This window comes from Cygnus olor, chromosome 8, assembly GCF_009769625.2.
Source record: "Cygnus olor isolate bCygOlo1 chromosome 8, bCygOlo1.pri.v2, whole genome shotgun sequence".
NCBI lineage: Eukaryota > Metazoa > Chordata > Aves > Anseriformes > Anatidae > Cygnus > Cygnus olor.
Window position 1 is genome coordinate 11,495,760 of NC_049176.1, and position 12,769 is coordinate 11,508,528.

Consider the following 12,769-nt stretch of genomic DNA (forward strand, 5'->3'; position numbering starts at 1 on the left):
CTCATCCTTTGCCCTGGCAGCAGGGTTTGCATGGGGAAGGTGTTTTGGGATGCCACCCCCCGAGTAACCGCTGTGCTTCCCATCACGTTTCTGCATGGCGCAGACTTTGCATTAACTTTTAAAAAGCAGGAGGTTGTAGCCGGCCATTGTTGAAAGCCTCCTCGTCTAATTTACATGGGGGAAAAAAAAAAAAAAAAGCTCTCCGTCTGTTATTGCAGACCCAGCCAAGCCTACACCTGAATGAGCAAGCACTGCAGATCCTCAAAAGCCTTGGGGGAGGCAGCCTGTGCTGGGAGGAGGAACAGCAGCACCCAGGGAGGTGGGGTGCTGCAGCTCCCTGCCCATCACCAGGGAGAAGCCCCCCAGACCCCTCCTGTGCCAGCGATGCTGCTGGGATCCCCGCAGCCCCGGTGTGACGGGGACGCCCCCGGCACTCACCTGTAGCCTACAGTAGCAGAGCACGGCAATGATGCACAGTAGGATCACCGTCGCTAGGATTCCCCCGGTGATAACAACAGTTCCCGCTGTCATCCGACCGATTCTCCATCAAACTCTGAAAGGCAGGATGTGACCGTAGAGCTTGGGGGCTACAAGGACATGGGGACAGGCATCGCGTCCCCCTGCCACCCGGGGGCCACTTACCCAGGAAAGCGGTGGCCGAGCCTCGTAGTCACGCCGGCCCTGGGGTGGCCGGCCGGGACTGGCAGCTCCGCATGGCCCCAGGGAGATGCCTGTGGCCCTGGGAGGGGGGAAAAGGAGGAAAAGGTGCCGTCAGCTCATCCCCCTGCCCGCTGTCTTCTTCGGTCCATCCCCAGCACCATGGTAAAATAATTGACTTCTACAGGGAGAACAGCAGGGTGCTGCAAAAATGGGGAAGACCAACCCACTGGGCTGGGAAAGGATGCTCCGAAATCTGTGATTTCAGCCCAAATGAGCGAGTTGCACCCAGGAAGCCCTGCTGGGCCATCCCGTGCCTTGGGCGATGCAGTGGTTTTGGGGAAGCGTGGGCAGGGCTGGCGCAGCCACACTTCATCAGCGGCCCCGCAGCCCCTAATTGATAGGGCCCCAGAGCCAGCCGGGGAGATCTAATTACCCGCTGCCCACGTGGCCCTAGATGATGGAGGGGGGTGGCAGCTTCGAGGCGAGACCTGCCGACCCCGCTCCTCTGCAGCACGGCTCCAGGCAGCACCGTCCCCATCTCCCCTCCCTCTCCATCCCTCCACGCATCCTGATTCTTGCTCCCCTAGCGCCAGCCTGAGCTTTGGGAAGGGCATCGCTAGGACCAGAGCCCTGGAAGGGGCCAGCCAAGGTCCTCCTGCAGGCTTTGCCCCCCCAGGGACCACACGGGGGGGACAGGGGACAGCCAAGGAGGGACGTGATGCCTCTGCCACCCACCATAGGGTTTGCAGGAGACCGACCCCCGGCAGGTCCAGCCTGCTGCAAATTGATTTCCAGCACTCAGCAAGGCACCATACGAAGCCAAGAGGATGGTTCGTGTTTAATTTCCTCCTCAAGCTGCTCTCACATGTGAGACAGGGAAAAATAAAATAAATAAATCCAAGAAATCGATACGTCCAAAAGCCAGCTGATAGCACCATCTGTCAGCAGAGCTAACAATGGGGACGGACACGCTGCCATTACAACCGAGCTGCACCCTGAGGTGCTGCCAGGAGCTGGGGGCAGCAGGGACAGCTTGGGGACACAGGACAGCGCCTGGTGGTGTTATCATATCCCAAGGCAGCTCCATTAGGAGGGAGGAGACGACAGTGGTTTGGCCGGGAAAGGCAAACGCTGACCTCTGGCAGCCCCGGGGAGGGAGCATGCAGCGAGCCGGGCGGTGATGGATGCTGCAGGCAGCCGCCCGCATCCAGAAAACTTCATTTCGTGGGAGCCGTGATTTGATTTAGAGCTCTGAGGGCAGCATCCGATTAGCCCCAGGTCTGGAGCGAGCGAGCGGGCAGCTGCGGGGAGCAGCTTCAGCAAGGAGGGACCGGCCCCGGGGATGGGGCATCTGCTGCCCCACCGTGGCATGGGGACAGGGGACGGGTCCCCAAGCTCTCCACTCCCCCGGAGTGAGCCCAGCTTCCCCACAGGAGCCAGAGGAGAGCCTGGGTGGCTCAGAAAGGGCTTCATCCCCAGGGTGGGCATCAGGAGCCACCAGAACCTAAGCCACAGCTCAATTAAAGCAATATCTCTATCAGCATTAGGGGGTTCCCCTCCTTGGGGCTGCACCACCCCGTGTCCCGGTGACAAGCGGAGCAGCAGTGGGTGGCATCCCCCCATCCCCAGCGGGGACACAACGCCCGGAGCGGCCGCATCCAGCTCCTCCGGGCGTGCACGCAGAGCCGCTTGGCGCAGAGATACATTTCCTTTAATTGATGCCGCGTGGCAGCGCAAAGTTACGGCCTGGAAAGTGACTCTGGAAGCGAGCGGCTTCTATATTTATTCCCCTGCCATGCCGCCCACGTCAGACGTGCGCAGCTGGGAGGCGAGGCTCCAGCTCCCGTGCCCATAAAGCAGTCGGCCGGGGATTTGCTTTGCAGGACGCCACGCAGATTCGGGGCTCTGTCCTGGTGCCCCCAGCCCTGTGCAAGGCAGGGTGCTGTCGGCAAAGCGCCGGAGCGGCCCCAGCCCGGCTCTGCTCCCCCGGCTTCGCTCTGCAGCGCGGGGCTAATTCAATGAGATGTCTGCCTGGTAAATTAGCCCAGCCGCTGCCTTACCAGAATCCTCTAACAGGCCTAATTGGAACAAAACAGCAGCAGGGGCTGCCGCCTCCAAGCAGAGCAGAGGGCAGCTCCTGGCCTCTTTTGGGTCAAGTTTTTTCGCCTCACTTGGGTCAAGCACCTGCAGAGCCAAGCCGGGGCTTTGCACTGCAGGGCTGCAGGTAAGGGCAGAAAGAAACCCAAATAAAAGAGCCCCCCTCTCCCGCCCCGTCCACATATGGCCCCAGCCCAGACAGGAGCATTTCAATTGGATTTTTGGCTGCAGCCATCCCTAATTCAGAAATAGGGGGGGATCTGGGCATGGCATCTGCAACCCCATCACAGCAGGGTCGGGAAAACTCTGATTCCAGGCTGCTGCGGAGGGCAGCGAGAAGAGTTTTTCCCAGCAGAAAGGGTTTGGGACACCCACTTCCAATATGATGTTTTTTTGTGTTGTGCCCCGTGGTGTCTCAAGCCATGTGGGTTTGCCCCAGAAGCGTTGTATGGGAAATTAACCCTGCTTAGCCTCATCCCCCCTTGCTTTTGAAGGGATATGAGGGGCATCAGGGATGCAAAGTGCCTTGTGGTTATGGGGGCCCACCGTTGCCGGCCGGGGGAGGGGGGGGCTGTTTCCAAATTTCCCTGCATTTTGGTGGAAAGGGAACAACTTCTGGAGCAAAAGTAGTAGTACATGTTTGCATGCATCTATTGCAAAAAACAAGCAAACAAACAAAAAAACACAACCACAAGAAATTAGTAAAAAAGAAATTAGCCGGGACTGCGTGGCCAGGATAAGGGACAGAGACCTCCGCTCGATCCCGGGGGCTGCGGGCACACCCCATGCCGATATGATCTGCTCTGCTCCCTAATTCGATTTTCTTGCCACTTCCACCAAAGGAGCGAGCGTGCTGCGGGGTTAATCCCATTAGGGGACTTAGCGACACCGAATCCGTCTTCATCCCAGGCGTGAATTGAATGAGGAGGATCAATCCCGGCAGGGTCACGGCACTGAGCATCCTGGAGCATCCCGGCGGACCAGCCCCAGCAGGATCTGAGTGAGCACAGCAGCCAGCTCCCATGAAGGTTTTTTTGTGTGTGTGTGTTTTTGTTTGTTTGTTTGTTTTTGCATTAAGCCAATTTCCCACTGGCTTTTTTTAAGCTACCTCTGTGACAGCCTCACCTCCAGGCTCTGAAAAACGCCTTGCCAGCCCCTTCCTTGCCCTGGACATCGATGCTCTCACCCTTTCCAACTTGTTCCCATCACTCCCATGAAAACCCCATGCCAGCCACCCAATTTCCAGCCAGATCTGCTCAGCCTCACCACACCATGAAACACGCAGCCCGATGCACGAAACACAACTTAGGCAAAACCTTTCCTTGCAGCTGCCAGCTCTGCTCCTGCAAGCTAAGCCCCAGGGGAATGCTCTCACTGAGCTTTTGCAAAGCCAACAGCTTCAGCCCCCGGGCAGTGCTGCCCCAGTTGGGTATGCTGTGGCTTGAAGTCACCCAGTTGATTTGATTTGCTATAAAAATAAATAAATTCTCCTGCTCAGCCCCCAGGGACAGTGACCGTGCATCCTACAGGGCAGAGAGGAAAGGCGACGGCGTGTTTTTCAAGCAGGGACGGTGCCGCTCCTGGGGACACACAGGGGACGTCCCCCACATCCCCAGGCACCTGCAAGCATGCCAGGGAGCCAGTGAGGGGTGAAGCTGGGATTCAATTAGCAAAGACATCGTTAAGGGGTAGCGAGCATTCAGCAGCCAGGCAGGGAGAAGGAATGGGAGCTCTGTGGCCAACGCATCCCTGCCAGGAGACACGGGGTCTGCAGGGAATTTGCCTCCAAGCAGGGGATTCAGAGGCCCCAATGGGGGGATTTGTGATCTTTCCCTGCTGCCCACCCATCGTGGGCATGTCTGTAAGTCATCAGCAGCTTTAAGGAACCTGGAGCCAAATGGGCTGGCTACACCTCTGTCTTTGCCTAGCCAGACGGGTGCCTTGCAGCATCAGGGAGCAGATAACCCTCATTCCATTGTTCCTCCACAAAAATATGCCCTAGGAACAGTTGCAGTTGTAACCCCACTCCTGCAGTACCTGCGGGTCTGAAGGGTGCTCCGCAGAAGTCCCTTTTCCATCGAAAAGGGATGCAGGAGGGGGCTGATGGGGGAGCGCAGCCTCTTCCTGCGCATGATGGAAGACCTGCTGCTCCGGCTGCCAGCATCCCCCCGGCGTCTTCGCAGGGAGTATAAACAGATATTTATTTTAATGACTCATTAAAGCCTAATCACATTCACTGAGCAATACAGAGAGAGGAGCCTCCCACGTGCAGCAGTACTACAGCCGGGAGCGCTCCAGGGACCTTTTCCTCCCAAAAAGCATAGGCAGACAGAGCAGCGCTGCGGTGGGGCTGGGTGCCACCCCTGGAGCAGTGGCAACATGGTCAGGATCCCAAAAGACCCAGAAAAGTCTCAGTTTTCCTCTTCCTCTTACCCACCATGGGGGATGCCGTGGTCCAGGGAGAAACCAGGACCAGCCGGGAGCTTGGGGTGAGCTGGGTGCCCACCCGCAGAGCCTCAGACCAGTTCCTGATGGGTCCTGGTGTTCAGGACCCGTGTCTTCTCCCCTCACTTTCTTTAGGGGAAAATTTCAAAAATGAGGTTTGGTGACACCCTCAACGGTGGTCACACCAAGAACAGTCCAAATTGGTGGGGAACCAGCCAGAACCACACTGCCCTGCCAGGGTGCCAGTGCCCCAGCAGTGCCCTGCCAATGGCCACTGGCGCCCAGCACTGCTCCAGGCAGAAGTCGGGTCATGGTGCCCAGCCCCAACCCTGCTCTCCTGGGCTAAATCCCAGCAGAATCACTCCAGGAGCACTTCCAAAGCCCCTTTTCCATAAAGCATTGAGAAAACCCCATCCACGGCTGCTTCTCACGACCACGCGCTCCTTTCAGCCACCGTGTGCTAGCAGGGCAAAACCCCTTGTTATCTGCTGGATTTCAGAGCAGCTGTTTTGTTTTCAGGTTGATTTAGCCTGCGGTGGGGCACGGGCTCCTCCATCCTCACCCAGCCCTCACTGCCCGGCCGGTCGCACACGCAATGTCACACGAGGCACCGAGGGAAACGTGGCATGGAGCCTCTTAGCACTGTCAGCAAATGAAGTGTGAAACGCGCTTTCAGGAAAACACGGGTAACAGAGCCTCGATAAATATTTCATCTCGGTGGGAAGGCAGTGTGGGGCGGCTGGGCTCGGGGGGGATGCAGGCTGGAGACGAAGAGGAGGCAGCCGGGGCGGGGACCGGCTTGTTTCTGCTTGCCCAGGGGGCTCCTGGGGTTTAGGCACGGCCACAGAGCAGACCCCACGAAGGGAGCAGCACTTGTATTTCTGCTCCTGCCTGTGGCTAAGCTCAGCTGGAGGCAGCGGGCAAGGAGCTTCTCCCTTTCTAGAAATCACTGCTTGGCTTTTCCTACCCCTGCCCTCCATCCTGGTTCAGTTCACGGGTGGCCACAGCTGAAATGGAGCAGCCAGGCCCCAAAAAGCAATCCCATGGTGGAGGAGCCACATGATGCTGCTGGGACCCTCTGCTCCCGGGTTTGGGCACAAAGTGATTTCCCAGCCTTCAGCTGCGCCCCGCTCGTCCCCTCCGGGAGCACCGTGCCACCGCACCCAAAGCGCACCCATGGCTAATGGCTGGAGGATGCTTTGCGTTTCTCCAGGGAGCAGGGTGTGCTGAGTGGAAAACCTCCTGCACCTGATTCCTGCTCCATCTGGGATCTTTTAGCCTGGAGCAGAACAGTGATGACAGCCCCAGTGACAGGGCTGAAACCTGTACCTGGTGGGGACAAGCTCACCATCATCCGATGCTCATCACCCCACTGGGAAGAGCAGCCTGCTTCTTGGCTAGTCAACAGATGAAAGCCCTCTGAGAGGAATTAATCTGTTCTGAAAGCCCAGCTCAGAGCCCATCGGACCCCACCAGGAGGATGTTAAATGCTAACGAGCAGCCCAAATGCAGCTGGTGCCCCAGAAACAGCTCCATGTTGGGAGATCCGCGGCTTGGAGGAGCAAGGGGCAAGGCTGGGGTCAAAAAACCAGAGAGCTGGTAACACAACTCTCCGTCGGGTGGAATATTCCACGGCACATCAGAAACCCTCTCTGCTGTAGAGAGGATCAATAGCACGCCAACGAAATCCAGCTGAAAACACTAACTGTTTCCACATGCCCTTTTCCAGGGAATACAATCCTCCAGGATAACCTTAAGAGACAACAAAAGCCAGACCACTAACTCGAGCACAGGTCTCCTCTAATTACTGAGGCTCGGCGAGAGATAAAGCAGAGATCCTTCAGATGAAACAGAAGCGTTTGACTTCCCTCACTCGGCCGAAGGCAGCCATCATTTCCGCGCGGAGGCTCGGTGGCGAGGCCGGGGGCCGTCGGGGCACGATTCCCGGCCTCGACACTTCCCAAACTTCACCCCGAGAAGCGTGGCTTCAGCAGCAGAGCGGGGCGAGCTCACCCCACCCTCGGGTGGCCCCAACGAGTTACGGGTGCCTTTGGGTACACACCTGGCTAGACACAAAGTTGAGCACCAGGACCCCAAGGAAACAAACCGCAGCCCCGGCGCTTCGCCCGGATGAGGCTGCAGCCTGCCCAGCACCCCCTGCCCAGCCTCCCTTACCCACGGAGTCCCCCGACCCCTTTTTCCCAGCCCTATTTTACCCAACCCCCTTTTTTTTTCTTTTCCCCCAAATCCCCGAGCCTTACCTGGGAGCCGGCGGGGGAACAGGAGGGCAGCACCAGCGGGGCACGGGGTGGAAGGGGAGCACCGGCAGAGGATGAAGATGGTGATGAAGAGGAGGAGGACGAGCAGCGTCAGCAGCACCGAAGCCGGGAGGCGCGGGCAGCCGGGGGGGGGGGCGGCGGGGAGGAGTTTGCCGCTGGACGGAGCCGCCCCCGGCCCCGCACCGCCCCCGGCCCCGGCCCCGGCCCCGCCGCCCCTCGCCCCAAGCCGGGATCCCACCCCCGACAGACCACGGGTGTCCCCACTCAGCCTGCGGCACCCCCCCATCACCCCTCCAAATTCATCCCCATGAGCGCCCCAAAGTCCCCCGGGCGTCCCCTCAAGATGCTGAACCCGTCCTGTATTGACAAAATAAAATCCCCCTCCATGAGCCCACCCCGCGTTTTTTTCTAATGAATTCCACCCCACCCCTCCCCAGCGATTGCTGGCCAAGCAGAGCCAGCGTTCAGCCTGCACCGATGCTGCGTGCAAGCACCCAAGGGACACAAACACACCCCCACGGAACGGTCTGTAAAGCCCCCACTCAGAGTTTTGGAGCCCCCAGACCGTGATCAGTCTGAACAAACCCTGCCTCCATTCCCCTTTTGTAAACCCAGGTTAACACACAGGCTGTCCTCGGACGGACGTGGAGAAGAGTTTCTTTAGGACTGGGGTTTGCTTGGCCAACACGAGGCTGAGATTGCAAAGCCCCAGGGGGGATGCACAGAGCGGTGGTGAAGCCCCCCAGCAAAATTGTCCCCCGCCACCACCCTCAGCTCCATCCCAAAGCACACGGGATGCCGAAGATCCCAATGAAACAAACACAAGCCAGTGCTGCTCTGGCGAGCAGCAACATCAGCCTGACGGATTTTTGCTGCCGGCAGCGTGTCGCCCATCACCGTTTCATTATTTTTTTAAAGCAGCGGGAAAAGACAGAACACAAAAGGTGGGATTCACGCCTTTGTGGTTGCCAAGAAAAGCTTGGGAATGGGGGCACCAGATGCTCCACAGCAGGGAAGGAAATGGGGAACAAAGTTGTTGGTTCCAGTCGGCAGGGTTTTACATAAAGCACACGGATCGGGGTTAGTACCACCAGTAAACATAACAGCAACTTGAGCCAGGACACTTCTTATTTCTTTTTTTTTTTTTTTTTTCCTCCAGGGAGTGGAAAAGGAAACACAAAGCTTCTCGTGACCCAGAAATTGCCCCTGAGGCATCGTCGCTGCCTTGCTGGCACCTCCATTTCCGCTGCCTCCAGACCCCACGCGATGCAGGGACCAGAAACCTGCCGAAATCTCACCCTCCGACACGCAGTGTTCATGCATGCAATCGCCTTTCAAGCTCTTGAGTCTTGCAACTCAATTCATGTCAGCCCAGAAAGCCTGGGGGAGGTTTGTAGGATTCCTTCTCCCTGCTGCTGGAAAAGATTTCACGTGAACAACTCCCCTCCTGCCCAGCACGTGTCCCAGAACACTGACGCCCAGGGATGCTGGGGAGCTGAACCCCCAGCTGATGTCATTGGGATTTATTCTCTTCCACTTGGAGTTTTGCTCTTAGGTAGGTTTTTAGCAGAGCAGCATCACTCAGAAAAAGCCTGACGGTGCACAATGCCGTCCCCAGCCTGCTCCCACCGAGACAGCCAGGGGGGTACGAGCACCCCGAGGGGACACCGTGGGTCACTTATGGGGTCGGGAGCAGGCTGGGGTCTGCTTGCAGCACCTCAGCACCATGCTCGCTGCCCCTTCTCCCCTTCCAGGCAGCTGGCCCCACTCCCTGGGGAGCTGGGAGCCAAGGCGCAGCGTTCCCCTGGGCAGCGCGACCCCGCCAGCTGCGCCTCGCTCATCGCACACCTCGCTGCCCTGCCGCTGCGTTTGCCTGCACAAGCACTGGAAACAAGCCCGGCCGTGGACGCGAGGGGTGCTCTGAGCTGCCCAGCCCCCATCTCCCTGTTATCGGGGACAGGGATGCACCCAGCGCTCCCAAGCCATGGGCTGGAGGGGAGACCTGGCATCGCCTTAACGATGCATATATATATTTGTTTGTTTGTTGTTTTTTCCCCTTGGGAATTGATGAAGGGAGGTCGTGCTCCCAAAGCGAGGATCCTTCTCTACCACATCCAACCCCTGGGAGCTCACCCCAGGGTCGCCCGCCGCGGGCGTGATGGAGGAGAGGCAGAAGGAGCCGGGAGTAACGTCATTAGGCCAGAGTTATGCTGTCTCCTTCCCAAACACAGATAAATGACATTAAAGAGGAGCCCTTGTGTATTTTACAGCCAGAGACCAATGGATATTCCCCCTCCTCTCCCTGGGTGGGGGTTTGCAGCTTCTCCATGCAATTAGGCAGTGGCGTAGCATTAACCCATTGCACTCCCCCAGAAACCTTTGCCCATCAGCCCGTGTGTGTCCATCCCCTCCTCCTCGGGATGGCCTGGGCTTGGCTGGGGCTGTGGAAAACTTCAAGAAATTAAAACACATAAAAATAACAGCATTCGTTTTCACTCTAAGCAGGATTTTCCCCAGCCCTGTGGGAGAAGCAAGGCCGCTGCCCCAATCAGTGTTAGGTGCAGCACTGCTCCTAAACGCACCTTCCCTCTCTCCCTGCGATGAACACGAAGCCTAAATATTTGATGAGTACGAGCAGCTTTTTCTGGCCGCTGGAAGGAAGCGCTGCACCGGCCGAGCGCGGCTCGATGTGGCAGCACGAAGCCAGACCCACAAACACCTCCGTGCCTTCCTCCTGCTGCCCATTGCATCCTATCTGCACCACTACGGCTTGCCCCCTTGCTCCCAAAGCTGTCCTCTGCTCAGGTGTCCCCCCCCCAGCCCCGTCTTTTCCTCTCCTGGTGCTGGGACGGTGGCTGCTGGGACGCACGGGAGGATCCTTTTGGGGCTGAGCCACGCTGGGCTCCGTGCCACCCCTGGCACTGCAGCGAAGGAAGAACCCCGGGGGGGCTTTGCCCTGCTCCACATAGGGACTTCCTTGGGCAGCGCCACGCGGTGGCATCGATCGTCCCCGCCTGCCAAGCCGCAGCCCCGCGTGGCACGGCCGCGGCATCGATCACGGCTGCAGGATTGGGTTAGCAGGGAAAAGCCGCCCGTGGGGACCAGTGGCACACGTGGCAAGGTTAACTCCTTCCACCCAGCTCTAACCAGTACAACTGGGAACACCTGTGCTGTACTGGGGACAGAGCCCCTGCTGTGGTCACCAATGGCCAAACTCAGGAGCCACCAAAGAGGGGATGCAGAGGTGCCAACCCGACCCCACGGGCAGCAGCATCCCTAAATCCCAGCAGAGAGCTGAGAGCCTCCACTGCAGCCCCAGGAAGGCCTTTTTGGAGCAGGGCTCTCCCTTTCCCAGCTGCAAAGAAACATTTCAGAGCCACACTCTGGCCGCAATTAACTCAGCAGAGCCGTGGCTGGCATCACCCTCGGCCAGCCCCCGGGTGCACTTAGGGCTCTGTCTCTCTGCAGGGCGTTGGGTGAGGATGCCCAGCCCCTGGTTGTGACCCCCTGCCTGTGGGGATCCTGCAGCCCTCCCGCTGCGGTGCACGGAGCTGCCCCGAGCTTCCATCCCATCCCTTCCTCCCGTGGAGCCCAGCCTTGGCCTCATTTCAGGCTGGGCAGTGGCGGCCCAGCCCCAGAGGTAGCGAGCTGATGCCGAACCTCCTAATGGAGCTTGACAGCAGTGGGATTAAAAGCACAAGTGAGATCACAACCCCTCTGCAATCAGCTTCTGCCTTGAAAGAGCTGAACCAGAAAAGAAACCTCCTGGCAGCAGGACGGGTGGGAAGAGGAGCGCACACGCAGGCACACACGCACGCCGCTCGCCCCAGGCGCGAGCGCTGGGACCCCCCCTTCCTCCTCTGCTCTCCAAACCTCTTTCACACTCCTTCCCACAAGCAGAGAGATCCCAGCACCAAACTTAACCCAAATGGGCTTTGGCAGTGACTAAGTGCACTTAACTTGCACAAACCACAAGCAGGAAGCTGCAAAATCACCCTCCAAAAAGCCGTCAGGGCCCAAGCACCATCCCCACCACCGCTCACCCCAAAGCTGCCCCTGCTCAGCCCTGCAGCTGCTTGCTCCTGGACACGTGTGGGGCAAAAGGGGCTTCTTGCTGCACAGGGAGCCCCCATGGGGACTGCTGCGTGCGCTCGGGAGCACTGGTGGGTTTCAACATGGTGCTGGGGCTGAAAAGGCAGCTCCGGCTCCAGACCTTGTTTTGCAGTGACCTGTGCCGAGAATTTGCTTCTCCCTTTTTCTTGCTAAATGGAAAGAAAAAGAAATCCTTCCAGGTCAGAGGAAAGAAAAGCATTTACTCGTGGGTCAAGTGAAACAATCTGATGCAGGGCTGAGTGCAGTTTTACCCTCCCTGAACCAAAGATTTCATTTCCATCTGAAAAAAAACGAATCTAAAAATAAAACAAGAAAGGTTTTGGTGTCAGAAACACTTTTTTTTTTTTTTTTAAAGACCAAATGACTCACTGGATCAAACCCCACTTTGTAAAGCATGGATCGACCCAAGGGTGCAGAAGGGAGCGGATGGGCTGAAGCATCGAGGTGGAAAACGGGACGGCAGCGGCAGGGAGGCGGTGGCACCAGGCAGCTCGGCTGCCCCAGCAGCAGGACGCAGGCGCTCAGCTGGCACCGCAGCACTTTGTTCAGCTGTCATTTCCAGCCTCCTCCCCGACAGCCAAATGCTTCCTGACAGCCCGTTTAAAACTCAAAGCTCCCACTTACCACTGCTGCTCGCAGACACGGCGAGAAACTCTTCCGCAGCCCACACAAAACCACCTCCCTGCCCCTTGCCTCCCTCTGGAGCTGGTCCAGGTCTGGGGTCATCTCCACACCCGGGGGCTCGGCCAAGAAGACCCCACGTTCCCAGCACCCCAATTTGGCCCCCTGTGCCCTGTCCCGGGGAGGATGAGCCATCCCCCGTGGCCACAAGCCAGGACCCCGTGCAATGCCTCCGTCCATTAGCATGTCCCCGGAGCACACACCTCGCTGCACCCTGCTTAACCCCAGCTTTTAGGAGGGTGGCAGAGCTGCACCGCTTTTCAATTTTTAATTTCCTCTAAACATCTCGGTCCTCTGCCCTGGGGACTGCCTGTCAATAATCGCTGCCGGCAGCATGACTGCCCCTTAGCTAGGGGGAAGCTGGGGGCAAGGAGAGCAAAGCGGCCCCATCCAGAGAGCTGGAGCCCTTTGTGGGCACACCACAGGATGGGGGTACCCGTGCTGGGCAGTCCTGAGCCCCGCAGGGACAGGGTTAGCCACAGCTCAGAACACCT

General features: G+C 58.4%; 1 protein-coding gene across 1 annotated transcript in view; it reads right to left on the reverse strand.

The window, feature by feature from the left end:
- Nucleotides 1-7,627, reverse strand: part of FAM163A (family with sequence similarity 163 member A) — a 10,752-nt gene extending 3,125 nt beyond the window's left edge. The window contains exons 1-3 of the mRNA XM_040565641.1: nucleotides 7,464-7,627; nucleotides 643-739; nucleotides 439-553 (exon numbers count right to left, since the gene is read on the reverse strand). Coding sequence (XP_040421575.1) covers nucleotides 439-531 — 93 coding nt within the window. The 5' untranslated portion in view covers nucleotides 532-553; nucleotides 643-739; nucleotides 7,464-7,627. The remainder of the gene's footprint in view (nucleotides 1-438; nucleotides 554-642; nucleotides 740-7,463) is intronic.
- Between the last annotated feature and the right edge of the window lie 5,142 nt (nucleotides 7,628-12,769).